Source organism: Apodemus sylvaticus, chromosome 16 (assembly GCF_947179515.1).
Source record: "Apodemus sylvaticus chromosome 16, mApoSyl1.1, whole genome shotgun sequence".
Classification (NCBI taxonomy): Eukaryota; Metazoa; Chordata; class Mammalia; order Rodentia; family Muridae; genus Apodemus; species Apodemus sylvaticus.
Window position 1 is genome coordinate 72,542,498 of NC_067487.1, and position 26,583 is coordinate 72,569,080.

At 38.2% G+C, this 26,583-nt stretch overlaps 1 protein-coding gene across 2 annotated transcripts in view; it reads right to left on the reverse strand.

The window, feature by feature from the left end:
• The window catches only part of Edil3 (EGF like repeats and discoidin domains 3), a 513,587-nt gene extending 490,724 nt beyond the window's left edge, over nucleotides 1–22,863 (reverse strand). For both annotated transcript variants that reach the window (XM_052159696.1, XM_052159695.1), the window contains exon 1: nucleotides 22,681–22,863. In XM_052159696.1, the coding sequence (XP_052015656.1) occupies nucleotides 22,681–22,747 (67 nt within the window). In that variant the 5' untranslated portion in view covers nucleotides 22,748–22,863. The remainder of the gene's footprint in view (nucleotides 1–22,680) is intronic.
• Between the last annotated feature and the right edge of the window lie 3,720 nt (nucleotides 22,864–26,583).

Below are 26,583 nucleotides of genomic sequence, written 5' to 3' on the forward strand. Positions count from 1 at the left end.
ATCTTTCACATGTTTGGTAAGAGTCACCCCAAGATACTTTATACTGTTTGTGGCTATTGTGAAGGGGGTCATTTCCCTAATTTCTTTCTCAGCCTGCTTATCCTTTGAGTATAGGAAGGCCGCTGATTTGCTTGAGTTGATTTTATAACCTGCCACTTTGCTGAAGTTGTTTATCAGCTGTAGGAGTTCTCTAGTGGAGTTTATTGGGTCACTTAGGTAGACTATCATGTCATCTGCAAATAATGATAGTTTGACTTCTTCCTTTCCAATTTGTATCCCTTTGACCTCCTTATGTTGTTGAGTTGCCCGAGCTAGTACCTCAAGTACAATATTGAAAAGATAAGGAGAGAGGGGGCAGCCCTGTCTAGTCCCTGATTTTAGTGGGATTGCTTCAAGTTTCTCTCCATTTAGTTTGATGCTGGCTACCGGTTTGCTGTATATTGCTTTTACTATGTTTAGGTATGGGCCTTGAATTCCCATTCTTTCCAAGACTTTAAGCATGAAAGGATGCTGAATTTTGTCAAATGCTTTTTCAGCATCCAATGAAATGACCATGTGGCTTTTTTCTTTGAGTTTGTTTATGTAGTGGATTGCATTGATGGATTTCCGTATATTAAACCAACCCTGCATTACCGGGATAAAGCCTACTTGATCATGGTGGATGATCGTTTTGATGTGTTCTTGGATTCAGTTGGCAAGAATTTTATTGAGTATTTTTGCATCGATGTTCATAAGGGAAATTGGTCTGAAGTTCTCTTTCTTTGTTGGATCTTTGTGTGGCTTTGGTATCAGCGTAATTGTGGCTTCATAGAAGGAATTGGGTAGTGTTCCTTCTGTTTCTATTTTGTGGAATAGTTTGAAGAGTATTGGTGTTAACTCTTCTTTGAAGGTCTGATAGAATTCTGCATTGAAACCATCTGGTCCTGTGCTTTTTTTGGTTGGAAGACTTTCTATGACTCCTTCTATTTCTTTAGGCATTATGGGACTGTTTAGATGATCTATTTGGTCCTGATTTAATTTTGGTATTTGGTATCTGTCAAGGAAATTGTCCATTTCCTCCAGATTCTCCAGTTTTGTTGAGTACAGGCTCTTGTAGTAGGATCTGATGACTTTTTGGATTTCCTCAGTTTCCGTTGTTATATCTCCCTTTTCATTTCTAAGTTTGTTAATTTGGATACTTTCTCTGTGCCCTTTGGTCAGTCTGGCTAAGGGTTTATCTATCTTGTTGATTTTCTCAAAGAACCAGCTCCTGGATTCGTTAATTCTTTGTAATTTGTTTTCGATTTGTTTCCAATTGATTGATTTCAGCCCTGAGTTTGATGATTTCCTGCCTTCTACTCCTCCTGGGTGAATTGGCTTCTTTTTGTTCCAGGACTTTCAGGTGTGTCATTAAGCTGCTAGTGTATGCTCTCTCCATTTTCTTTTTGGAGGCACTCAGGGCTATGAGTTTACCCCTTAGCACTGCTTTCATTGTGTCCCAAAGATTTGGGTATGTTGTGCCTTGATTTTCATTAAATTCTAAAAAGTCTCTGATTTCTTTCTTTATTTCTTCTTTGGTCAAGGTGTCATTGAGTAGAGTATTATTCAGCCTCCATGTGTATGTGGGCTTTCTGTTGTTTTTGTTGCTATTGAAAATCACTCTTACACCATAGTGATCTGATAGGAGGCATGGGATTAGTTCGATCATCTTATATTTGTTGAGGTCTGCCTTGTGTCCAATTATATGGTTGATTTTGGAGAAGGTACCATGAGGTGCTGAGAAAAAGGTATATTCTTTTGCTTTAGGGTGAAATGTTCTATAAATATCAGTCAAATCCAATTGGTCCAAAGCTTCAATTAGTTTTACTGTGTCTTTGTTTAGTTTCTGTTTTCCCGATCGGTCCATTGAGGAAAGTGGAGTGTTGAAGTCCCCCACAATTATTGTGTTAGAGCACAATGCTTTTTTAAAAAAAAGATCAAAAAAAAAAAAGAGTTGATGGGTGTTTTGTTGTTTGGTTAGTTTTTGTGCTTTTATTCTTTTGATTTGGCATTAGTGAGGTTATTACATGATTACAATGTTCAAATAAAAAGTAAAAATTTTGGCAGGGATGCTGAAGTCAGAAATCTGAGAGCACTGTTCCTGTTCCCAGATTCCCTGGCCAAGCTATGGCCACTAACTGAGCTTGACTCTATGCAATTCTTCAAGACTTGAATATCTATGTAGCCCCTACATTTCTGCTGTTCTCCCTGAATTTCCATATACACTCATGGCCTTAGCCACCATCCTTGTGACATCACTGGGAACAGAGAGCAGTAGGACTGTGTTGGAATCCTTGGTAAGTTTAGAGACAGTCACAGCCAGTGATGTTACACAGCCACAGCCACTGATGTTGCTGTATCTCCATAAGACTGAGTCAGAGCTTCAGCCAGGATTAGAATGACTTTACCTTGGTGGTGGCCAGAGCTGCACTGGCCCCTTCTGGTTTCTGATTTGTCCTTCTCTACTTCTGAGACCAGAATCTGGACCTTGTTTTTACAGTCTGCCAAAGTGATAGCTGTCTCTAGTGTTCCTTCAGACTCTAGAACCCGTTTCTAAGCCGGTCTGCATTGCTACTCCACTGCCTATACCTGCATAATCTCTTTTACTTGGGGTGGCACATGGATATCCTTGATCTTATAATACAGGAAGAGATACTCTAGCCGTTAGCAAACTGGTTGATAGCATCTATAATATTGGCATCAGAGACTTTTGCTGTGGAAATATTTTGTTCAGAGAGAACTTGTCATGCTAGCATCTCATAATCATCTGAACTAACTGGGTGACAGCACACTCAGCATCTTCTACACCATACCTCACTTTGTAAGGATCTATAATACACAAGTGAAGGACTCCATCTATTTGCAGAGTTATATTGTCAAGTTACAGACAACTGCTCAGGCACATTTATGACTATTTCCTTGAGATTCTTGCATATAGTGTGTTTGGCCTAAGGGCAGTCCAGTGAGATAATAGGATCCAGTAGAATTGACCCATGCATTCCACTACCCAGGTCTCTTGCTATAGCACAAACAATCCCAAGGTGTTTTGGATCAGTTCAGAGGAACTATGGCCAGAAGCCTGCAGGGAGTCCCTCAGCAAAAGTACTTCCTTCAGAATTGCAAGCTGTGCCAGAACCCAAAGGTGTGTTTTGCTTAAAGAGTTTATAAGAAAATCTCATCATTTGAACTTAGCTCAGATGTGAAACAAAGAGCTAAAGAAAAGCTTTCTGGTACTTCCCTCTTTCTAGAATAATGTTGACAAAGTCCTACCCTATGACTACACACACACACACACACACACACAAACACATTCTTAAAGCTTAAAAAGTAAACACTAAAAAAAATCTTTTCTTGCTGCATGGCCCTACTATTGTACAAAAACCTATCAAAAATTATAACAATAAATTTTAATTGAATTTATTTATTTTACAAGAATAGTGTTTTCCTGCATGTATGTAATTATGTGCACCCTGTATGTACTTGGTGCCTGCAGTAGTCAAAAACCCTGAATGGGACTGGAATTCTCAGCTGTCACTTGGGTGCTTTGAATCAAACCCAGGTCCTCTGCAAGAACAAGGGCCATGGAATCAACTCTTTGGATGAATATGACAAAATCTTTATAATACAGGAAAGTCACTTTTCCATCTGAAACTGTTGAAATGTTATCATTATTTTAAGATGGTCAAATGATCATAGTTATTCTGAATGTTTTCAATTCTGGGCTACTTTTTGTTAGTCTATGATTTCAGTTATTGCAACTTTCAATGTGCCAGATTGCTATAAATCTTTATATATGTTTCTGTGCAATTACCCTATTAAGTTTAACCAAAAAAGTTGCTATGTTTATTTTTATGTGAAAACTTGACTATGTGAAATGTTTAAAAGTGTTTGTAAACAGCTAGTCACAGCATGAGGGTTGGAAATCTCTATTCTCCAGACAGAATTCTTGTTTCAAAGCAAGGTGACGAGTGAGGGAATCAATGCTGTGTCGCTGTGTGCTTTTATGTCCTGTTTCAGAACATAAAGTGCAAGTCATTTCACAAGCATAATGATAGACATTTTCAGGTTACAAAATTAGTATACAGAAACAGAAGTGTTACCATTTGCCAGTAGAAAATAATATGCAATAGAAATCAAGAAAAGAATACCCTTCAGAAGAGCTACAGAAATACACTTTGGAGCAAATTTTCAGAGGAGATAACACTCTCTACAATTAAAAACAGAAAAACACCGTGCACACTTACAAAGTTAAGTGAAATCTCCTTGTACACACATTGGTAGAGTTAATATTGCTAAAATGGTACAGTACCCAAAGCTACTATTCTCGATTAAGCATGCTTCCTATAGACTACATATGATATTCATCCCAGAACAACATAAATCTATTTGAAGCTTTATATGGAACAATAAAAAGTTGAGAATAGCAAGAAATATCTGATGCAAAAGTAATAATAAAAGCGAGAGTATAACACAAGACTTCAAAAATGGTACAAAGCTCGTAGAGATTGTTTCAGGTAGTAATTTTACTTTTATTTTTGACAAATATCTTGTGAAAACCCCAGCATTTTCAGTTAACAATGCTACAAAAATACTTAGCATCACTAATATATTCAAACTTCAAAATCAAGAACACTATAGAAACAATAATAATGGCGAATTAAAAACTAGAGCTGGCATGTAATGGTGAGGATATGGAGAAAAGTGAATTCCTACACAATCCTATGCTTGCACATTAATTAGTGCATCATCTATAAAAAAAACATCTCATGTGTAAAACCAGGACAAAATATACAGCCATACTAATGGAAACCAAATAATACGCCAATGGACATCTTCCTTCCATGTTCCTTATAGTACTATTAACAAGAGATATGAAGTGATGAAACAGAGCCAATTTTAGTGTTTGTAAGGTGATGAATAGATTATGAAAATGAAGTGTAATACGAGTTAGCCATAAAAGATAATGAATTTGTGCCATGTGTGATAAGAGAGATGAATCTGGAGATCATTAGATTAACTTAAATAAGTCCCAGACAGGAAAGAATGGCTGAATTGCTTCACTCGTGTTCAGAGTGTAACACTGACATCATTAAAGTTGAGAGCAGAAACTAGAAAATATCATGCTGAGTGAGGTAAATCAGTCACAAAAGCACACACATGGTATGCATTCACTGAAAAGGGGATATTAGCCTAGAAGCTGGGAATACCCATGATACAATTCACAGATCATATGAAGCTCAAGAAGAAGGAAGACCAGAGTGTTGTTGCTTCAGTACCTTAGAAAAGGAAACAAAACACTCACAGGAGGAAATATGGGGACAAAGTATGGAACAGAGACTGAAGGTAAGGCCATCCAGAGACTGACCCTCCTGGGGAATCTATCCCATATACAAACACCAAACCCAAACCTTATCACAGATGCCAAGAAGTGCTTGCTAACAGGAGGCTGATATAGCTGTCTCCTGAGAGACTCTGCCAGAGCCTGACAAATACAGATGTGTATGCTTGCAGACAACCATTGGATTGAGCATGGGGACCCCAATGAAGGAGTTAGGGGGAGAACTGAAGGAGCTGACAGGGTTTACAACCTTACAGGAAGAACAACAATATCAGCAAACCAGAACCCCCAGAGCTCCCAGGGGATAAACCAATAACCAAAGAGTACTCATGGAGGGACCCATGGCTCCAGTCACATATGCAGCAGAGGATGGCCTCATTGGACATCAATTGGAGGAGAGGCCCTTTGTCCTGTGAAGGTTCAATGCCCCAGTATAGGGGAATGCCAGGGTAGGAGGTAGGAGTGGATGGGTCGGTGGGGGAGCAGTCTTATAGAATTAGGAGGAGGAGGAATGGGACAGGGGTTTGGGAGAGGATAGACCAGTAAAGGGGGTAACACATGAAATGCAAACAAATAAAATATCTAATAAAGAATAGGTAACAGAAGAGAAGAGAAATTTGGTATGTGAACATTTTAACATATATCAAACATAGCATTCATGGAGAAAAAGTCAATACACAGAGAGATTTAAAAAGTATATTATACCTTAGATAAGAAACTAGAGCCAACTCCTAAAACTCAATAACACAATACAACCTGCTTCAATGAGGACAACGAAGTTGATTGAATGTTTCTGCAGAAAATACGTACCAAAGAGTAATACATAGAAAAGGAATTCAATGTCACTATATTACAAAGAAAATATTAAAGTGAGACTATACATTTATAAGGCTACATATATAGTATTTAATACTTTAACAAATAATATTTAAATGAGACTATATGTGTGTGTTGATGTGTATATATATATATTATATTACATTTATGTGTTTTTAGGTAATCATATAAAATAAATGGTTTCCCTATGGCCTTATCAACTGTTCTTGGTGTTATGTCTCCATTTTCTCCCTCCATTTGAGTTACCTTTCCTGATTTCCTCCAGTTAAAAATCTCTCAATAAATTTCCACCTATCTTCTTCATTAGCACCTGTGCACTCTGTACTTCTCTCTTGAACTTCATCTTACTCATTCCTGACACTGTCCTTTTCTGTTTTCTTGGCTTCTGCAATTACTCCACATCACATATTCAAATCTAACGGCTCAGAACTAAGATCAGCATATAAGAGCAAAGTATTACAGTGTTTATCTTGCTGGGTCTGGGTTGCATCACACCATATAATAATTTTCAGTTTCACCCATCTGCCTCCAGTCTCATAACTGTTTTTATTAATGATAAGTAAAGCTAAAGTTACCTGTGTGTATGAGGATAAGTACTTAAAAACAAGAAACTACCTACAGTGATATAGATGAGTGGCAGTAGAAGGTTCTTCTGAGAATTATGTTTTCTCTATCCATGGTCATTTGTCTAGGTTTACAGTGACAAATACTAATTTTATCTCATTTATTAGGCCTTAAGTCCACTTAGAAAGATGTTGATTACCTTCAAGATAAAAGTGTCACTATTGCAAGATTGGAAACATCTTGCCAGGTGGGTTATTGGTTGTAGTTCATGGGCTTTATAGCTTGGCAGGATTACTGATCATTTTGTTTTTCTCTTTTGGTAGTTTGTACAGCAGCTTCAGATGCTATGAAGGTAGCCTTCATCATGGAGGCTTCCAGGACAATACCTATTTCATTCTTGTATTCCCTATGCCCGATGTGTGTGGTTCTTCACCAGTTTAGTCTTACCTTCAGCTCTGGTAGAAAACCAAGAGCACTGCCAATAGCTTATATTTTCACTTGGTAGTCTCTTAAATAAACAACTGGAAAGGATGATCACCTTGTTTAACACTGGGTAGTTATTAGATAGTCTATGATTCCTGTGCATGATGTTATTACGTATGATATTTGGCTCAATTTATATATCTACAATTTGATCTCTACACTTAACTCTGAGGGAATATGGGGCAGAGAAAAGCTAAAAATATTTTAAGATCCAGAGGACCAATCATCTTGCAGATGGATAGCATCTTCTAGAAATGACAGGGGTGTTATGCCCCTGTAATTTCAACAATATATTGCCTAAATAAGACCTACATAATGGCCACTCCAGTTGAGACCTGTAGATAGGGAAAATTTTATAATGCCACATGTTTATATGAAGAGATACAAGCAGTCAATGGCTGATAACAGAGGAAAACTCAATGTATTCCAAGGTTGAAGTCCCAGATAGTATATCTAATACTCAGCGTATGTCTCTATATTAGACATGGAAGGTGATACAAGGGAGCTTCTGGGAGAAAGTATGTGAAAATAATGTGAACAGAACACTCATGAAAACAATTTATAAAATATATGCAATTAAATACTATCATGACATTAAAATGTCTACTATCATAACTCAAAATAACAAGTAATATAAAGGATATGGGAAAACTGGACCACATGTATAATATTTGCCAATAAAGATAAAGAAAGTGCTGCCACTATAAAAATATGTAAGCTAATTTCCTCCAAAATAAAAAAAAATATTAGCACAGAATACAGTAATTCCCACTTTGGGTTTCCACTTGAAACCAAAACATTTGGTTTAGCAGTAACTAAAGTATAAAGAAACCCAATGAATGAATGGAGAATAAACTTCCAGCTTGCATATTGGAAGTTCATTATAAAGGTAATAAACACATGCATGCATATGCATTGACAATATTACACTAAGTGAACAAGTTGCAGAAAAAGTACAAAAACTGTGGTGATGTGATTTTACTTACTATTTAAGAGGGGTAAAAACCACAGGCATGGCTGAGATTCCCTAAGGATTCTCATAGTTCTTGCAGCTTGGCTCTGTCCAGTGAACTTACACAGATGCCATTTTAGCCCATTCCCATTCCTTTATGTCAGTTGCTTACTTAGAAACACTCTCTACCTGGGAACCTATTGGCCACACCAAGATGGTAATCATGTCAGTGCCTCACTCAGACAACATCAGCGAAGAGTTCCACATATGGGAGATTAGAAGTAGTTCATGGAGAAATACAACTGGGCAAAGAACTGAATAAGAGGGATCTTGGAATGGTTAGTCATAAATAGGATTCTTTCATCAAACTCCTTTCTCCAGGGGTCAGGTGACCCCAGAAGCTGTCTTCAAGTGTCAGCCATTGACAAAGGAAAGGGTAGTTTTCACATATGGAGAAATATCCACTGGTACACACACCACACCCATGCTTAAGGTCAGGTGCATGCCCAACTGTGTTAGATGGTCAACAAAAAAAATGAACTTAGCAGTTATTTGGATCTTAGTTAATTAGTTTGTTTGTTTTTCTTCTAGTGATTATTTTGGGCTTTTTAAAGCTTCACTTTTTCTTAAAAATTATTTTTCTTTTTTTTGCTATTATAGTGTATCTGTGTGTATGTGTATTTACATGTTTCTGTTGTTTTGTTTATCCTGTTTTCTTTTAATACCTATTTATTTTTTAAAAGACATTGAGAAAGACAGCTTGGAGTTTAATGCACATGGAAATCATGAGAATCTGGAATGAATGATGGAGGGAAAACATGATCAGAACATATTTTATGAAAAATTATTTTTAAAAAAATTAGAGCTGGAGAAAAGAAACTAAAATCAACTTGGGAATTGGACAAGGCAGAAGGGAGATGGAAAGGCATTACTTTATTTGTATATAAATTATCTTCAGAAGTTGAAGTTAGTGATGAAGATGGAATTGCTAGAATACCTAGAATACATTAACAGTGATATATAATTTATCAACATAAAAGAGAAACAATAATTTGCATGGCAAACATATTACATAGAAATAGTTAAGGTCTCTGCAGAATGACAACAAACGCCCCATTAAAACAGTTTTATTGTAATGACCATGTAATTGCTGTGCATTCAAAAGTAATAAAGCTTTAAAATAAGAAAATAAGAAAGAAATTAATTTTATTCTCCAAATTCAAAAATATGAAAAAAACTTTCAAAGGTGTCTTATCATTTGGAAAAGCAAATCCTGTATTTTAACTCTCTACAGACTGCTCTAGAAAGAAATTTCCTTTTACAATTTTAAGCTTAGTGTGAAAGTGACACAATTATTGAGGTCACAGTACATATATTGTTTCAGAACCCCAGGAACATTTAAAAGCAGTAGGAGTATGGCTGCCTAAGGGAGTAGACAGCAGTTGTGTGACATCCAGATTGCCATTACACACACAACTAACTCTAAACAGAGTTGTTTCCAATGTTCTTGCATCCTGGGCAGACACAGCTTCCAGGTGCTATCTGTTCTCTGCCAGGAAATTTTGGGTTCAGCGAGGGCATGGGCTGGTTGGAGAAGAGACGTGGTGGACACAGCAAAGTTACTGCTGGTGCATTTTAAGGCATTGGTTGTCAGGGCACTGAAAATAGCAGATAAAAGGCTACCTGTAGCCTCTACCCAAAAATAATCCAGGTACTTTGATTTTGTTGTACATACTTTTACCAACCCTACTCTGTATGATTGCATTTGAAGTTCTCCATTTCTTCATATACAACCACAATTATTTTTGTTCAGTTAGGAAAAGATGGAACATAAATCTCTTTTGTAAAATGTACATAAATTAAAAACTTACAGAAATATAGATCACGTATAAAAAATTCAGCAAATATTAACTGTTTACTGCTAAAACATAGGGATTGGAGATTTTCATAATTTAAGTAATATAATAGTATTTATTTTGTCTTCTTCAAGCTTACAGAACACAAGACAAAATATATTAAGTGAATTTAAAAGTGATTAGTTAAAACTTTATGATATAGACTATTTGGAAATATTGGCGAAGTATAAGACATTTGTGTTTGTGTGTGTGTGTGTGTCTGTCTGTATGTATGTATATATGTATGTATGTATGTAGGCATGTATGTATGCAGGTAGGTAGGTATGCATGTCTCTCTCAGTTAGAGCACAGATTCTTCAGAGAAGACAATTTATTAGCAATTCTCTCTGTGACTATGCAATTTCAACTAAATAATGTTCTGGAAAATAAATATAGCAGAACATGGGATACAACCATAAATAGATGAAGAAGCAGATAAAACTATATACAAATATATGTGAGTAATGGTTCAAAAATGTCAGAAGAAATGGGAAATGTAATGTTAACAGTAAGAATCTGTACACGCATACACATGCATGTAAATACACAAGCATGATAAAAATGCAACAAATATCCTGGTGACATCTTTTGAAAATGAAGCTCAGTACTCCAATATCAGGAGAGCACACATAAAAATGTGACAAACACAGCAAACACAAAATTGAAACTGTTAAGTAAAATTAAAATGAAATCAAGTATATAAAATACAACTATGAAAAAAGGCCTTTGCTTTACCTCTGTGTTACATAGAAAGAGGTCGTCTCCTAGAAAAATCAAATAAACAAATAGCATACTAAAAGCTTACTGTCCGTTTCAAATTTTTGAAAATTAATAATAGTATATTGCAGTGTTTAAGTAAACATATCACTTTCTAGTGGTTTTCTGTTGAAAATCAGAAGCTTTTTTATAAATATACAGGCTAATAATATGAGTCTCAGTAAAACAACTAAGACGAAGTGAGCAATGGCTTATGAGGAGCAAGGAAAGGAAAGGAAAGGAAAAATGGCCAATTCTAGCATGCCAGAGACTGAAGAAGAAACACTGCACTTTACAAACATTTGAGACAAGTAATTTTGAGGATAAAGAAATCTTTCTGTACAACATGCAACAAATTATTTAAAGGGGTAGAAGATATGTTAATAGTTTCCTTATAAATAATGTAAACAAATGATCTAAAATGATGTAAATCAAGAATAAAGGCCACCAATGAGATAAATCATTCTCTGTAACTACTAAGTACTGACCTCAAAAGACACAGAGACCCATCTCAGCAGCTCGAAAGTGGGTCAGGGAACAACTGCAGAACTCTCCTTCTGCCCCCAGCAGAGCACTAAATTTAGAAGAGATACTTCTGTGGATTTGAAACATTTCTTTAACTATATTACAGTGAAATGATGTAAATCTATATGCCCTGTATTTGATGCTTTTACATTGCCCTGCTCTCAGTGTACAGTCTTATCTTGCCATGTAAATAATCCTTTAGATTCCTATAAGGCTTGGAAAAGCTGTTTTGTATAAACATAGAAACTCTCTACAGGATACAACAACTGTTTTAGGTTTAACATGGCAAATCTGTAGACTAAGAGTTGTGGGTAAGAGAAATAGCTAGATCAGGCTAATAAATCAATTCTCTTCCAAGTCACTATTTACCCCTTCAAATGTATAATGTTTCTTCTCATATAAATTTTATATTTGAAGTGGTATTTTCCTGTTTATCAGTGTCATTCCCAGAATATTCTGCTTCCTTCCATGCAAAAAGCCAATGAGTTGAAACTTAGGCTATTCACCTTTACTCCCAGTATGTCTAGATTGTTTTCCTGATACCTACCACATCCCCACACACTCTCATTCCCCTTGCCCTTCCACCACCTCTCATCACACCTTTATTTCGGCTTTGGTTCCCTCATAGGTAAGTTTTCTGAGAGTTAACATTTACTGTCTTGACTCTCCCCCCCCCCATTTTGTCTACTATCTTCCTTGTAATAAGTCCCCATGGTTAAATTCCAAAATTTGATATGGACAAAATTATGCTCATGTTGTATTTCCTACAATGCCTCCATATTCCTAGTTAATCACGTCTTACTTTTCTGTTTTATTTCTCTCTGGAGCCCACTCCAACCTCAGTCATATTCTGACTTCTGGAATGTGGATTTTACAGTCTCTTGTAAATATCTAAACACTAATTAGCTGCAGGCAGGAAGAGAACTTTGAAGACAACTTTATTTATAGTTAAATGATGCAAAAATGATGAAGTCATCTGAGCAACTAAATCAATGAAGAAACTCTGAAACAGTTTATCCTTGAGATGATCAAGAACAAAAATCAGGTAGGGAACAAAGTCTGATTTAGTGAAGATTATTGTACTGATCACAAGTGGACTTAGTGGAAGTATAGAAACTAGAAAACAAAAGACAGGAAGTGTGTGTATGTGTGTGTGTGTGTGTGTGTGTGTGTGTGTGTGTGTGTGTGAGAGAGAGAGAGAGAGAGAGAGAGAGAGAGAGAGAGAGAGAGAGAGAGAGAGAGAGAGAGAGACGGCTAACAGCAGCAATTCTACTGACTAGATGTTGTCAGATATCAACTAAAACACAGTGATGGGAACCATTGCTGCTGTGAATTGAAGGAGGTCTTCAGATTCAGTGATGCTCTCTAAGAGGGGAAAGGTAACAGTGTGATAAGATATTAGGAACTACTGCAAGTACTTAGAAAAAAATTTGGAAAGCAAATGTCAGCCAACCTTTGCCATCTCATTTTAAATACTGAGGACCAGACAGAATGTATGACTACCTAAAGGACTCTTGTGTGGTAGCTGTGAGCAGCTAGAATCAGCACAGTAGGCTCAAGTTCAGACCCTTCCCAGTCTGTGAAATTCAGTACATTAGAGCTTTAGAACCTTGGGTTCTGTTTTTTAAAATTAGATTAAGAATACTCTCCTCCCCCATATTTTCTAAGACAAAGGTACATTTAAGCTCAAATACTATACAGGCACACAGAGAAAGAAGATGCTCTATATATTAGATAGCATGACTTCTAGTAGTTTTAAATAGAGTTTAATTTCATTTAGATTTAAAATGCTTAAAAGTATTTGGTGTAAATCATCACTCAAACCAGAAAGAAACTGTGTGGTGAGTGTGGTTAGCTGTGCCTGTTTGGCTTTGTTCTTACAATTCTGGGGCAAGAACTCGTGGCTTTGGCATACTGCTAGCTTTCCTAAGCCTTTAGGTGTTTTGGTGGTGGTGGTGATAAATAAATTGTGCCCAGGTATTGTCCCCAGGAGCCAGAAGTGGGTGTTGGGCATCGGAAACTGGAGTTACTGATTATATAAGCCACTATAAATCATTGGGAAGTCAGTTTTGAGTCTTCTGGGGAGCATCCAGTGCTCTTAACCACTGAGCCATCTCTCCAGCTCTGGTTTACTGGGCGTCATACCATGTAACCCAGCCTGTCCTTACTTTTGTGACCTAGCTGCTTCCTCCTCAGTGTATGGATTATAATCATGTGTTCTGATATTTGGCCATGAAGTTTGCTTTTTTAATAGGTTATAGAGAAATAAATGAGGGTGCAATAGATACACATATGTAGCATCCATATTTGTGGCACAGTAAATACGTTGATTAAATTGACAAAAATAAAAATCATGTTGTCTTTTAATATTGCTTTGTACTATATTATGCAATTGAAATTGCTACAGAAATATCCCTATACATTATGTTCAATAGTACTGGAATCATGCAGAGGAGTGGCAGTATTCTAGAACACAATCATAAAAAAAATCATGCTAGAATAAAATTGAATGGAAAGATTTGGTGAAAAATCTGTATTTTCAACCACTTTGTAAGTGCTTCTTTTTGCTCTGCCATCCCCAGTACCATTACTTGCAATGTGCACCAAAAAACACATCATGAATTCTTTCAGACTCAATAACATACTTGTTCATTTCTGCACGGGGACCGAGCTTTATCTCAGTTTTCTACTTAAAATTTAATTTATTAAAAATTTAATAATTATTTTTAAATTGCAGAGTTACTTAATATTTCAAATAGTTTTCCCAAGTATAAATTCATCTTCTAAAAGAATTAGTTGGTAACTGGTACTTAACTGGTAAGATATATGTATTTTTACAAATAATAAAATATAGAAGGCACCTTCACGCACACAGTGCACAAGTCATTGTCATACAACAGTTAATAGTTAGGAGTATAGGGTGCATATTGCTCTAACTTTTTTGGAAATTTTTAAAATAAAATATAAGAAAATTGTAGGTAAATAAAAACATTAAATTTCCAAATTATCAGACTCCACTTCTATATAACTTAATAAATGTACATGCAATTATAATTTCCATAAAATGAAAGCTGTGAAGCTTCACATTGTTCTCCTTTCTTCATGTTATACATGACATTTTTAGCTAGTCACTGTGTGGTCATGACAGTTATCTATCTGTTTTATTATTTATTTGTCGAATGATCAGCAGAACCAGCATAGTTGAGTTATGAGATTCAAAACTGGTACCCACCACAGTGCAATGTGCAGAATGCATCTGCTAGACTTATTTACCCTGCTTCACATCTCTCTAAGTAAACGACTCTTGTTAACTTGTCTATAAACAGGCTTAGGCTGTTATGATGGCAGCCTTCCTATGAAAAGAGGCAAAAATAAGAAATAAGACTGTGACTGTAAAAGCATAGCTTTGTAGGAAAAATTTCAGGTACAAAAATAAAACATCAGGACACTGAAGGTGATGAAGGGAACTACTGTTTAGTGCTCACATTTCTTTTAATTGAAGACGTATAACAAGCATAAATGGCCATTTGTATTCAGTCTGTTATTTGATAGTATATTATTATCAGGGCTCTCTCTGCCAGAAGGGTAAAAAAGTACTTTCATAGAAGGCTCATTCCAAAACATAGAAATGTACATATAAAGAAAAGCAAGTAACACAGCTTTGAAATTTTCTGCCCCTGTCTTTGACAAATTTTATATATACATGTGTGTGTGTGTGTGTGTGTGTGTGTGTGTGTTACTTAAAATATGCACTTACAGGGATAGAAAGATAGATGTCTTGGCAGGTAAGAACCTTTGCGGAAGATCCAGGATCAGTTCCTAGAACCTAGAACCCATGAGATGGCTCACAATATTCTGTGACTTAGTCCTAGGGGATCTGACAAAACTTCTGGCCTCTCTAGACACCAAATGCAAACATAGTTCCCATACATACATGTAGAAGAAGTTAAAATAGACATAAAATAAAAATATATAAATTTAAATTAATCATAACAAAGCCAAATGTCCACTAACTTCCTAAAAACAGTGATGTGAGTACAGTTGTGATGATATCTCCATCTAATTAAAAGACTATTACGAACACATTTTGGTGGTTTTGTTACTGTTGTTTTGTCTTGTTGTGTCACCTATACTATGCTAATCCATGGAGATAACAATAGCATTAATATTGAACAAGAATTTGGAAAGTAATTATCAAAACGTATAAATAGTGAGCTGGCATAAAACATTCCAAGAAATTTGGTATTTATATTATATGAATTAAGCTATGCAAATAATATACATGTATAGAATAATATATGTAGTATATACACACAAGAAAATATTGTTATTAAAACTACAGCATCTTGTGTTAGGAAAAGATTATCACATGTTTGTGGCTGACAGACATATACAAACTACAAAAATTATGGTTAATTACAAAAGGGATCTGCCACTTTAGTTTAAAAATATTCTATAATTCAATAAATATTTCCACTTGAGTGCTCTGGATTTTCTTGCTCATATGTCAGGATCCCATTTTACTACAGCTGACCTCATAATCTCCAGTATGAGCGAGATCTGAACAGTCACTGTGAGCTCAGTCCAGGAAGGGACTTAGAGGATTATTTTTCATTCTAAAAATAAACCACTTTGTCAAATGCGAAGCAGAAGCCTTAAGAACTGCAGAGTAGCCTAACCCCATTTACAGATTGCCTCCAACCTAAGCGTGTCATCATGTAACCCGAGATTAAGCCCTGGCCTTCCTACTTATGAATAAGTAAGTAATCAGTCGTCTTGATACAGATCTGTTTTAGGAAAGAGCAACAGTAAGAGGAAGTGTGTTTTTCCAGTGCAGTAACAATCTCATTCTGAAGTGCTTTAGCGTGTAAGAAGCTTCACTGTTATCCTTGCGGCTAAATCCTCTCTGCTCACTGATGCACCAGAAACCTCCATTGGACAAACCCGACCCATCACTATCACTGCACTAACACATATTTAAACACAATGCAGCAGTATATTTTCTTATAAAATGTGGCCCTCTCGTTGCAGGCCACCTTATCTGAATTTGGAGAACTATTCTGTTCCTGTAAAACTAAACTGTTTCATATTACCTTCTTTTGATTATTCTAGGGGAAAATGTACAAAGCAGCATATTTATGGCAGAGTAAAAAAAAAAGAAATACAATTGCGAAACTAGTACATTTCTCAGATTTCTAACTCCTTCACAGTAAAGCAGATTTCTGAGCCTATACACGTTGAACAAAATATTTTCTTATTAATACATACAAACACTTTGATATTTTTGTATTCCCACATTGTAAACTTGAGCCAATTAGGTCCTATCTAGATTCATATTCGAGACAAATATTTTTACATTACATTAAATTTACATTAATTAGTATAAGAAACACGGGTTAATAGCTTTATTTTCCCCAGTCCCTTCAACACCTCACCAAATTTTCCTCTTTTTTTATTGTACAATTTTACTGTCTTTCTTCCCACTTCCTCATAACAGCTGGTATACTTGATTGCGCAAACTGAGTCTGACCTATTGCTTCATATTTCTCAGTTTCAGAATGTAGTTTATAGACAGAGAATTTAGAGGTCAGGAAAAATAAATTTTTAAAATATAATATATGAACCTAAATTCCAAAGGTGAATTCTACATCAGGTAGCCAAGGGTTTCTTATCCTTTTGTCATTTATACTTCCTAAATTCCTCTTTGTGTCACATAGATGAAACTGTGAGGCAATTGAGATCCGCATTGGTAGGGGCACATGTGTACCTGCGCAGAGGATAGTTTCAGGCAGAGCACTGTGATCAAAGTAAGGAATAAAATCCTTGTTCTTCAATTGAGATCCTTTTAAATAACAGGGCTTGGGAAAGGGTGCATTATGTTCGCTTTTTCCATTTTTCTCCTTCCAAGAGGAAAAATGACAAATTCACAGTGTTTTGTAAATTTGCAGTCTTTTAATAATGATGACAGAATGTCAACTTGATTTTATCCTGGATGCTGTTTCCTAGTTACCACCCAACAAAGAAGTAGGAGGGAGAAGAAAAATGTAAACTGGGGGAGACAGAATGCAAGATTTCCTTTTAAAGAAACTTTAACACAGAAAGAATGCCACTGAAAATAGGCCTTTTGGCATGTCAGTGACCACATAAAAACTGGACATATCTCATAGCAAGAATATACTGGTCAATATGAAATACGTATTTGAAGGTTATATCAACCAAAAAGGGGACAAGAGTTGGATGAAGATAAACTAAAAGTGATTTTCAATAAATTATAGATATTGCTCTACAATAGGTGTGTGTGTGTATATATATACACACAGACACCAATACATTAATTATTTTCTGAAATGGATAAAGAGCATCTAGGATGCATTTATCCTCTTTGGCCATATGATATATATTAATTAGAAACTTGCAAGCTCTACAAAAATATTACTATAGACTCAATGACATTCCATACAATACATGTGTACAGAGATACAGCCAAATGTGTAAATACATGTAAATTAGCATTAAAGAATGGATAACTACTTAGACTGGGTGTGGAGAAGAAATTTAGAAAGAATGCTAGGAATGCCAGTAATAATTGTTTGACCACTACTAAATCTATATTCTATGTCTATTTCCTTGGAAGGCACTAATGAACACCTTGAAAAAGTAATGGGCTCCCCAAAATGGGTGATTTTTATTTGTGGCATCTGTGACTTGAAGTTAAAATTCTACATTAAAAGCTGTCCACCCTGCCAATGTAGCCCTTCTGCCATCAGGGACAGATAGGAACTGTCATTAGATAGTAAAAGATATTTTTACAAAGATTTGTAGACTAGCATTTCTTAGTTACCTCTTTTGCTTCTTTCAAAGATCTTTAAAATATCTCCATTGATTATTCTGACACCTGCTGGTGAGGGGTGCAGTGGATCTTAGTTTTTCTCTTTCAACAACTGTGGAACCACAGGTTTTTATGCATACTTGTTCCGGAAAAATTAAGTGATGATTTCTAGCATCTGTAGTAACTATGTAAAACATTTTAACAATTCACTTCAGCATTCACTTGATTTTGTTCATAAATTTATTTACCTTCTTTAGGAAAGCTATCACTGTCTTTTCACAGACTGTGATAAAGGAGAAGACAAGAAGAAATATGTTGGGGCATCTTCCTAAAATCACAGATAAGAACTCAATAGAAAGGATAACATGACTGGGTTTGTAGTTTTTAATAAGTGTACAGAAATTCAAACTATTTAGTTAATAAAAGAAGTAAATTGATTTCTATTATAGAAGTTTTATAATAGAAGTCTAATTGCATACTTGTAATATTTTCTATTTTTACAATTTACCCATCTTTTAATTACTATTTTTATTAATATCATTATTATTTTAGTTTTTGAGATTTGAATATAACCACATAGTTCCCCCCTTCCATTTTCTCCCTCCCACTCTTTCTATAGAACTGTCCACTCACAATTAGCTTCTGGCTTGACTGAGCTCAGAAGCCTTTACCATTTTTTTCTTTTATGGAAAGGATTTGATGAAATTGTTATATCATAAATCATATTCAAAGCTATCACACCTGCAAGTGTGTGCAGTAAACAATATCAGCAACACTTTCTTAGGATTTAGAAAACCCTAAAGGCTTACAAATGTACACAAGTGATTTCGTGTACAGTTCTTGCCATTATTAGCATCCAAGTTTTTAGCATGACATTAGTACCATCCAAGAATGGTATACTTGCTCTGTTATCTGAGTATCCTTCCTCTTATTTTACAACCATGTATACCTTATTCATGTATATTGCTAAGATTTTCAATGATTACTAAAAAAAAAAATTCATAACTTAGATGAGTCAATTATATTAAAATTATCATTTTACAAACTATATATTAATGTTATATGGACATTCAGCTTAAAATATTTAATGAAAGTTCAAATGTTTTTAACTTAAGGAATTGTTCAGAAATGTACTACACTGATTGGCCTTGTTTGACAAATTTTTGTTAAGTTTAAGAGCAAAGAAGATAGTATATTCTACTCCATTTTACTTTCCCCTTTTTATTGTAAATATTCACCAGAAGTAATACAAATTTCTAGAGAAAATACATTTCAATTTTAAGAGAGCATCTGAGTTAGCATGAGAACTTTCTCAGCACCCCTGGAAAAGTTCTGCTCTATTGCTGTATGGCCTGGCTCAGTGCAGCCTTTACACTGGTCTCAAACTCTCACAGCAAGGGACTTTATGTCCACTTAACTACTACCTTCAATATAATATTTTTAAATTAATTTAAAATGTTTCACCTTGAATCTGATGTTAGCAGTTATTTCTTAAAGTATAAAGTTAATGGTCATGCAAATTAGATAATGATGGCCCAAAAGTGCAGTAATAAAATCCCCATAGAAACCGGTTATTTCAGCTTAAACTTCACTATGCAATCATTGCAGCATAGTGGCATCTGGAGTGAGATTCTTCAGGTATTAGTTCCTTCTCATGTAGAATTAAATAAGCTCTCCATTGATTAAAAGATGGGAATACAAATGCCAATGATTCATAGCATTTAGGGCACATCTAGACATTTTTAGATAACGCCGTTTGCTTAAAGACTCCAGGCACAAACTGCAGACACAGGGACAGATTGCATAAGATGTCACGTGCTTGCTGCAACTGTATGCATGTTATTGGATTTTTTTAAAAGCAATACACAATGATGAATAATTTAAGAGTTAATAAAATATTCAATCTGACTGATCCATTGGTTTAATTTTAAAATAAAGACAGCCAATAAGTGGACTTACCTATCATTATCAAATTCCAGGCATGAGTGCCTGTAAATTGGGATCCACACAAAGGAAAACACTAATTTCTCTCAGACATTTGATAAATCAAAGATATACGATGGGGGAGGGGTATGAAAAAACAGTAAAATTCCATGTTAACACTAGCTTCAGTAAGTTTTCCCAAAGTTTAACTGTTTGAACTATCACCCAAGCTCTGTTCTGCTTTCTGCAGAGGTACTGGAGGAGAAAATGAGAGATGAGCAAGTTTAACATAAAAAGCTAATGCAAATCAGTCCGTTTCTTTCTCAGAAGCTGCTGCCCTCCACCCACAGAGTGGCTTACAAAGGATCAATCTGAAGGATTGAGGGGCTAGACTTCCTGAGCTTTGTCTAGAGGACCACACTGTAAACCTCAGGCAGCACTTGTTTCTATAGTCCACTTGACTGCTGGCATAGGTGTCTCTGCGTGGGCATCCTTAAGAGCTCAGAGCAGCTGCAATTTTTCTTTCTTTCTTTCTTTCTTTCTTTCTTTCTTTCTTTCTTTCTTTCTTTCTTTCTTTCTTTCTTTCTTTCTTTCTTTCTCTCTCTCTCTCTCTCTCTCTCTCTCTCTCTCTCTCTCTCTCTCTCTCTCTCTCTCTCCCCCCTCCCGTTCCCCCCCCCCCCAAACTCTAGCAAAGAGAAAAGTCTTCTGCAAAGCTCAGCCACTCATTAGGTCCTCTAGCAAGGATTCCAGTCACCTTTGATAAGGGTCACTTAGTAGCAGATTTACCTAGTAGGCGCTTGTGAGTGCACACATGAGCATGTATGTGCGTGTGTGTGTGTGTGTGTGTGTGTGTGTGTGTGTGAGCGCGCGTGCGTATGTGTGTGCGCGCGCCCCCGCGCGCCCGCGATTGTATGTGAGTGTGTTCCTATTTGGGGCGGGAACGGAGGCGGGCTTAGGAGGCGAGGGGAGTGAAGTGCCTGTGGTTCTTACAGTTCCTTTCCAGCTAAAGCATCAAAGTGCAGAAGGAATCTAGACAAGAAATAAAAGAAACAGGAAATTTCGGCTTTAGAAACCCATTCTTTTCCTTACCACTAGAGACTAGGTGACAACATAGTCTGAAAACATTTCCTTATGCTAACCTTCACTGAAGTGGCTGCCTCTGCGATGGTAACGATCAGGATCAGAGCAGGTTTGTAACAGATCCCACACTCAGACCTACACCCCTGGAAAAACAGTCACATTCTGGGGGGACTGAGAAGACCTGAACTACCCACCACTTCGAGTCCCAAAGAGACTGGAATTTGGCTGCCACACAGGTTCTGGAGGACAGTCCCCTAACAGCCCATCCTCTGAAGTGCCTACATAGATGGTGCATACATGTAGTGTAAAGTATTCATGTAATGCCTAGTTTAATCTCAAATGGATTCAAGCCAACGCATTTTTTTTATTCCAAATACTTCTAGAGCCACAGCGTTTCAAACCCTTGTAGATTACGCATCTCTCCACTTACTGCTGCTATCTGTGGAGGATTCTAGTATATCTCTCAGAAGGGCCTTCTGTATTCACAAACGCAGAAAAGGCACGGCCACCCAATATCTTGAAATCCCTTCTCTCTCCTTGGTTTCCTGGCTCCAATTCAGTACCTGCTGATATGCAGACAAAGGTTTCTGACCAGGTTTTATATTGACAAAGCCTAATCACTCAGAGGACCTGGAAGTCACCTAAGAAACTCAGCAGGAGACTCACTGTAATCCTGAATTTTTATTTTTATTTTGTTGGGTTTCCTGTGCTTGTTTCCTATTTACATGCAAACCATGAAAAAGACAGGTAGACCAGTCTGAACAACTTTTTGGCTCCTGGGCCAGGGGCACATGAAGGTTGGTTTGCACATCACAGCCATCTATTACCAAGAGTTATGGTCTTACCCTGAGGGAGTACAGGATAATGCTCAGGCCCCCTGAGGTTAGAGGAGAGGAGAGTTGTTTGAGCTGTTGTAATTGAAGTCACGCGCCCAAGAGGAAGGCTGGGGGAGAAAGCTAAGGACTTAGTAGACCTCTCTCTTTCTCATTGGCAGCACAAACTCAATATCGGGTTCAGGTTGACAGACCCCTTAGCCCTCGCCCTGCACCATAGCACTGAGTCCAGCTTATCCCCCTGTGGTTATCAAGGCTGTTCTAGCTCCAACTAGATGATGGCCCGGCACAATTAGCTCTGCCAGGTCTCTATCACAGTCCTGTACACTGTCATCGGCCAACAACATGGATATTTGCTAGTCAGGGGTCGCGCGGGGAATCACTGGTAAAGAAAGCCTAGGAAGACAACCCCTTCACACCCTTCAACCTTCTTATTTTCTAGATCGCACCCTCTTCCCAGGCTCAGCCTGGGGCACTCATCTCGGACTTTGCTAACACTTTGGCAGGGTATCCAGGGAGCATCGCCTCCTCCGTAGCGCTCCGCAAGCCGAGCACGCACTGAGGACCCACTGTGGCCCCCTGAGCGGCGTTTCCAAAGGTGCTTCCCGCCCGTCCCTCATCCAGGGACCCCTGCCCAGGCACCTCACCTTTGCCGAACTGGGGCACACCGAGGCTGAGTCCAACCAAAAGCCAGGCTGCTACCAAGTGCTTCATGATCCCTTATCCCGGACGTGACCTGGGGTGGTCGGGGTCGTAGCGGAGGGCACCGTTGGCGAGGTGGCCCTGCAGGACGGCAGTAAACCCCACCCTGTCAGAGATTCAAGAGGACGTCTTCCTCCCGCAGCGCTTCCTCAAACAAATTCTTGGGAAGGGCGATGAAGAGTGATGGCCCTAGAGAAAGGGTGACTCCCCCCCCCCCCAGCTTCGCCTGCGCTGGGGTGCGCGGAGGTGGGTGCGCTTGAGAGAGGCTGGGGCTGCGAGTGGGTCCTAGCAGAGGCACAGCGGGCGGAGCGCGGGCTCCCTGGGTTCCTGGCTCCCCGATTTCCGTGCGCGCACCGCAGGAGAAGCGGCCAGCAATGACTATGGCTCACGCTGCTGCCGCGGCTGCGGGGCTTCTGACTTGGAGAACAATGAAGCGTGAGCTGGAGGGGAGCGAGCCTGAGGCCAGGAGCGCACTGTGTACAAACAGTGGCGGCGCGCGTGTGAGACTGAGCCTAGCAGGCTGGCTTTGGGCTCCCCTGGCGGTCCGCCCCCTACCCTCCCTCTTATTGCTTTCTCCAATCTCTCTCTCTCTCTCTCTCTCTCTCTCTCTCTCTCTCTCTCTCTCTCTCTCTCTCTCTCTCTCTCTCTCTCTCTTTCTCTTTCTCTCTCTCCTCTTCCCCCTCTTGCCCCCCTTCTCCCTCCCTCTCTCCCCCAGCTTTGGAAGGTGGCTCCTTCTGCTGGAAGAGAAAGGGAGACAGCCGCAGCCACACCCTACCGGATACCTGCCACTGTCTGCTAAGTTCCACACCTTCTCCACCCACGATGCAAACTCTAAGGTTAAAGGAATAGGATAGATATCTGAAATGTTGAATCCAGGGTTGGTTTTAGTTAAGGGTACAAAGGAGTCCACCGAACTTCAGGACTGCCAGGAAACGAAGTTAAGAGATTTCTCAAAGTGGCTCTAGGAGCCTCAACCTTGATGAGACTCAACACTGCTAAAAGAAGTCTTCCCGTTTTCCCAGAGTCACGATTTACTCAGGAGCCAGACTCTACACAGGCAAGACAGGCTGCTGCTCTGTTGTTCTGTCTGCAAACAGTTTGCTCAGGGCTGAAGAGGAAGGTTGTGGGCTCATCTTCTCCCAGTAAGGAAAGGGCAGAAGCAAGAAGGAGGCATATAAGCAGGACATCTGTTTCACATGAGAGAAGTCACAGAAAAACAGAGGAAAGAGCAGATTCTTGACACATCACTCAGGTGGATCAAATTTCGCTGCTCCTCACCAAAACTAAAATAAATGGGCTTATTTTGCACTGAAAGTGATTGAACCGAAAATACAGCCTCTGGCTTACAATTGTGCTTTCTCCTCTGTTTTTCAGTTAGAATGATTGCTTACTGTAGAGTCAATTCCTGTGGTACCAAGTACCAAAATGAAACAGGATTCTCTGCCCTCCCTGAGTCCCTTAGGAGACAAGGCAGGAGGACATAAACTCATGCATAGAGAAGCTGAAGAAATGAATACAACAGTCGCTCTCAGGATTAGACGCTGAAAGGAGACAGCCATGAAACTTCCCCTTCACTTCTTCCTCAAGTCCTTGGCACCTCATCCTGTCCCACCTCTCTGGTGTTTGCAGTGAAATCCAGAGTGGAAGGAGATGAAAAACAATTGAGAAATAAAACCAAATGACGGCTAGGGACAGGTAATGCGGGCAAAACACCAACCACAAAAACCAAGTTTCTCATGCTGGGTGAAAGCGTGATGAACCTTGCTTAAAAAACTAACCAGAGCTCCCAGGGACTGAACTACCAGCCAACGCGTGGAAGCAGCCATGACTCCAGACACCTGTGTAGCCAAGGATGGCCTTGTCAGGCACCAGTGGGAGGTGCTGTCCTTGGGCCTGTGAAGGCTCCATGCCCCAGTGTAGGGCAATGCTAGGGCAGTGAGGCCGGAGTGGGTGGGTGGGTCAGTGGGGGAGCCGGGGTGAATGGGGGATGGGGCAGGGGCTTGCAGAGAGGAAACTGGGAAGGGGGATAACATTTGAAATGTAAAGAAATAAAATAACCAATTAAAAAAAGGAAAAAAATGTCTTGCCAAGAAAAGAAAGAGTTACTTCTTTGTTGTACCTTTATGTTTAAACCCAGCCCTGTTGGATCAGGATAGTATTGTTTAGAGTTGTAAGTTCAATCTAGTCAATTCCAATGTTGCTTCCTTGTATGTCGATACAATTTAACTCTGAAAGTGCACTCATGATGGGGCATGTGCTTTGCAAAGACCATCTCTAACTTGGGAAATGACAAGTCACCTTTCAGGGATTCTTTCTAAAGGGTTATGGCAAATCCCCAAATGCAGAAGCTGAACCTGCTCTACATGATGAGATAGACAACGGGAGATGATAGGATAAAAATTGTGTTTGCCTTATTTTATTTACAATTTCTACTTTACTGATAATATGGAGTATTAAAGATCGTGTCAAAATGTTAACTTTTTGTCAAAATGTAGATTACTAAACATTTCCTTTTTACAAAAAGTAAAAGAAGGTTTATTTGTGTTAATACTGAGGTGGGCCTAAAGCCACATGAAAATACATAATCTTTGTCCAAACAAGTGAGGGGAGGGTTGTGAAGAGCAGTCTGTAGGAAGTGTTGTATCACCTTTGAAATGTGTTGCCCATCTTGTTCCTCTGTACCCCGAAGCCTTGTTTTCTATCAAAAGGTGGTTATAAGGGCTTAAACCCCACAGCACCTGCCTGGTGCCACTCGTTTCTTTCTGCTTGTTTATAATGACAAATAAGCCTTACCGTCAATTACATGTGTAGAGTTCATTTCACTGTCGGTAGACTTACACAAGCCTGTGTACATATAGCCAGCCCTTCCCCAAGTGGAATATAAAAAAAATGTCTGAAAAACAAAGAAAGAAAGGGTAAAAGGACAAAATGCTGCTATGAATTTTTTCCTGAACATAAAGTGCTAAGAGACCTTTACTAATCACATATGATCCACCCTATGATTTTACAACTTCTCCAAATCTGTGCCTAAAATACTAAAAATGATCTATATATCACAGGAAAAAGGCATTTCTCAAATTGTTTTCCATGGGTATTCATATCCTTAGGTTGCCGATAGGTTTCTGGGGAAAGAAAATAAAAGTATTACATAGACAAATGATTTGGGGAACACTGTGTATTAATGAAGCTTCTTAGTATCCTTGAGGCATATTTGTATATTAAATTCTCTGAAGGTACTGTGGTTAAGAGGGTTTTCTTTATTTTTTTGATATATTTTTTATTTACATTTCAAATGATTTCCCCTTTTCTGGGTCCCCACTCCTTGCAAGTCCCATAAGCCCTCTTCCCTCCCCTTGTTCCTCCATCTACCCCTTCCTGCTTCCCTGTTCTGGAATTCCCCTATACTCTTGCACTGAGTCTTTCCAGAACCAGGGGCCACTTCTCTATTCATTTAGGATGTCATTTAATATGTGGATTATGTCTTGGGTACTCAAAGTTTCTAGGCTAATATCCACTTCTCAGTGAGTGCATACCATGATTGATCTTTTGTGACTGGGTTACCTCACTTAGTATGATGTTCTCCAGCTCCATCCATTTGTCTAAGAATTTCATGAATTCATTGTTTCTAATGGCTGAATAGTACTCCGTTGTGTAAATATACCACATTTTTTGTATCCATTCCTCAGTTGAAGGACACCTGGGTTCTTTCCAGCTTCTGGCTACTACAAATAGGGCTGCTATGAACATAGTGGAGCATGTGTCCTTATTGCATGCTGAAGAATCCTCTGAGTATATGCCCAGGAGTGGTATAACAGGGTCCTCAGGAAGTGTCATGTCCAGTTTTCTGA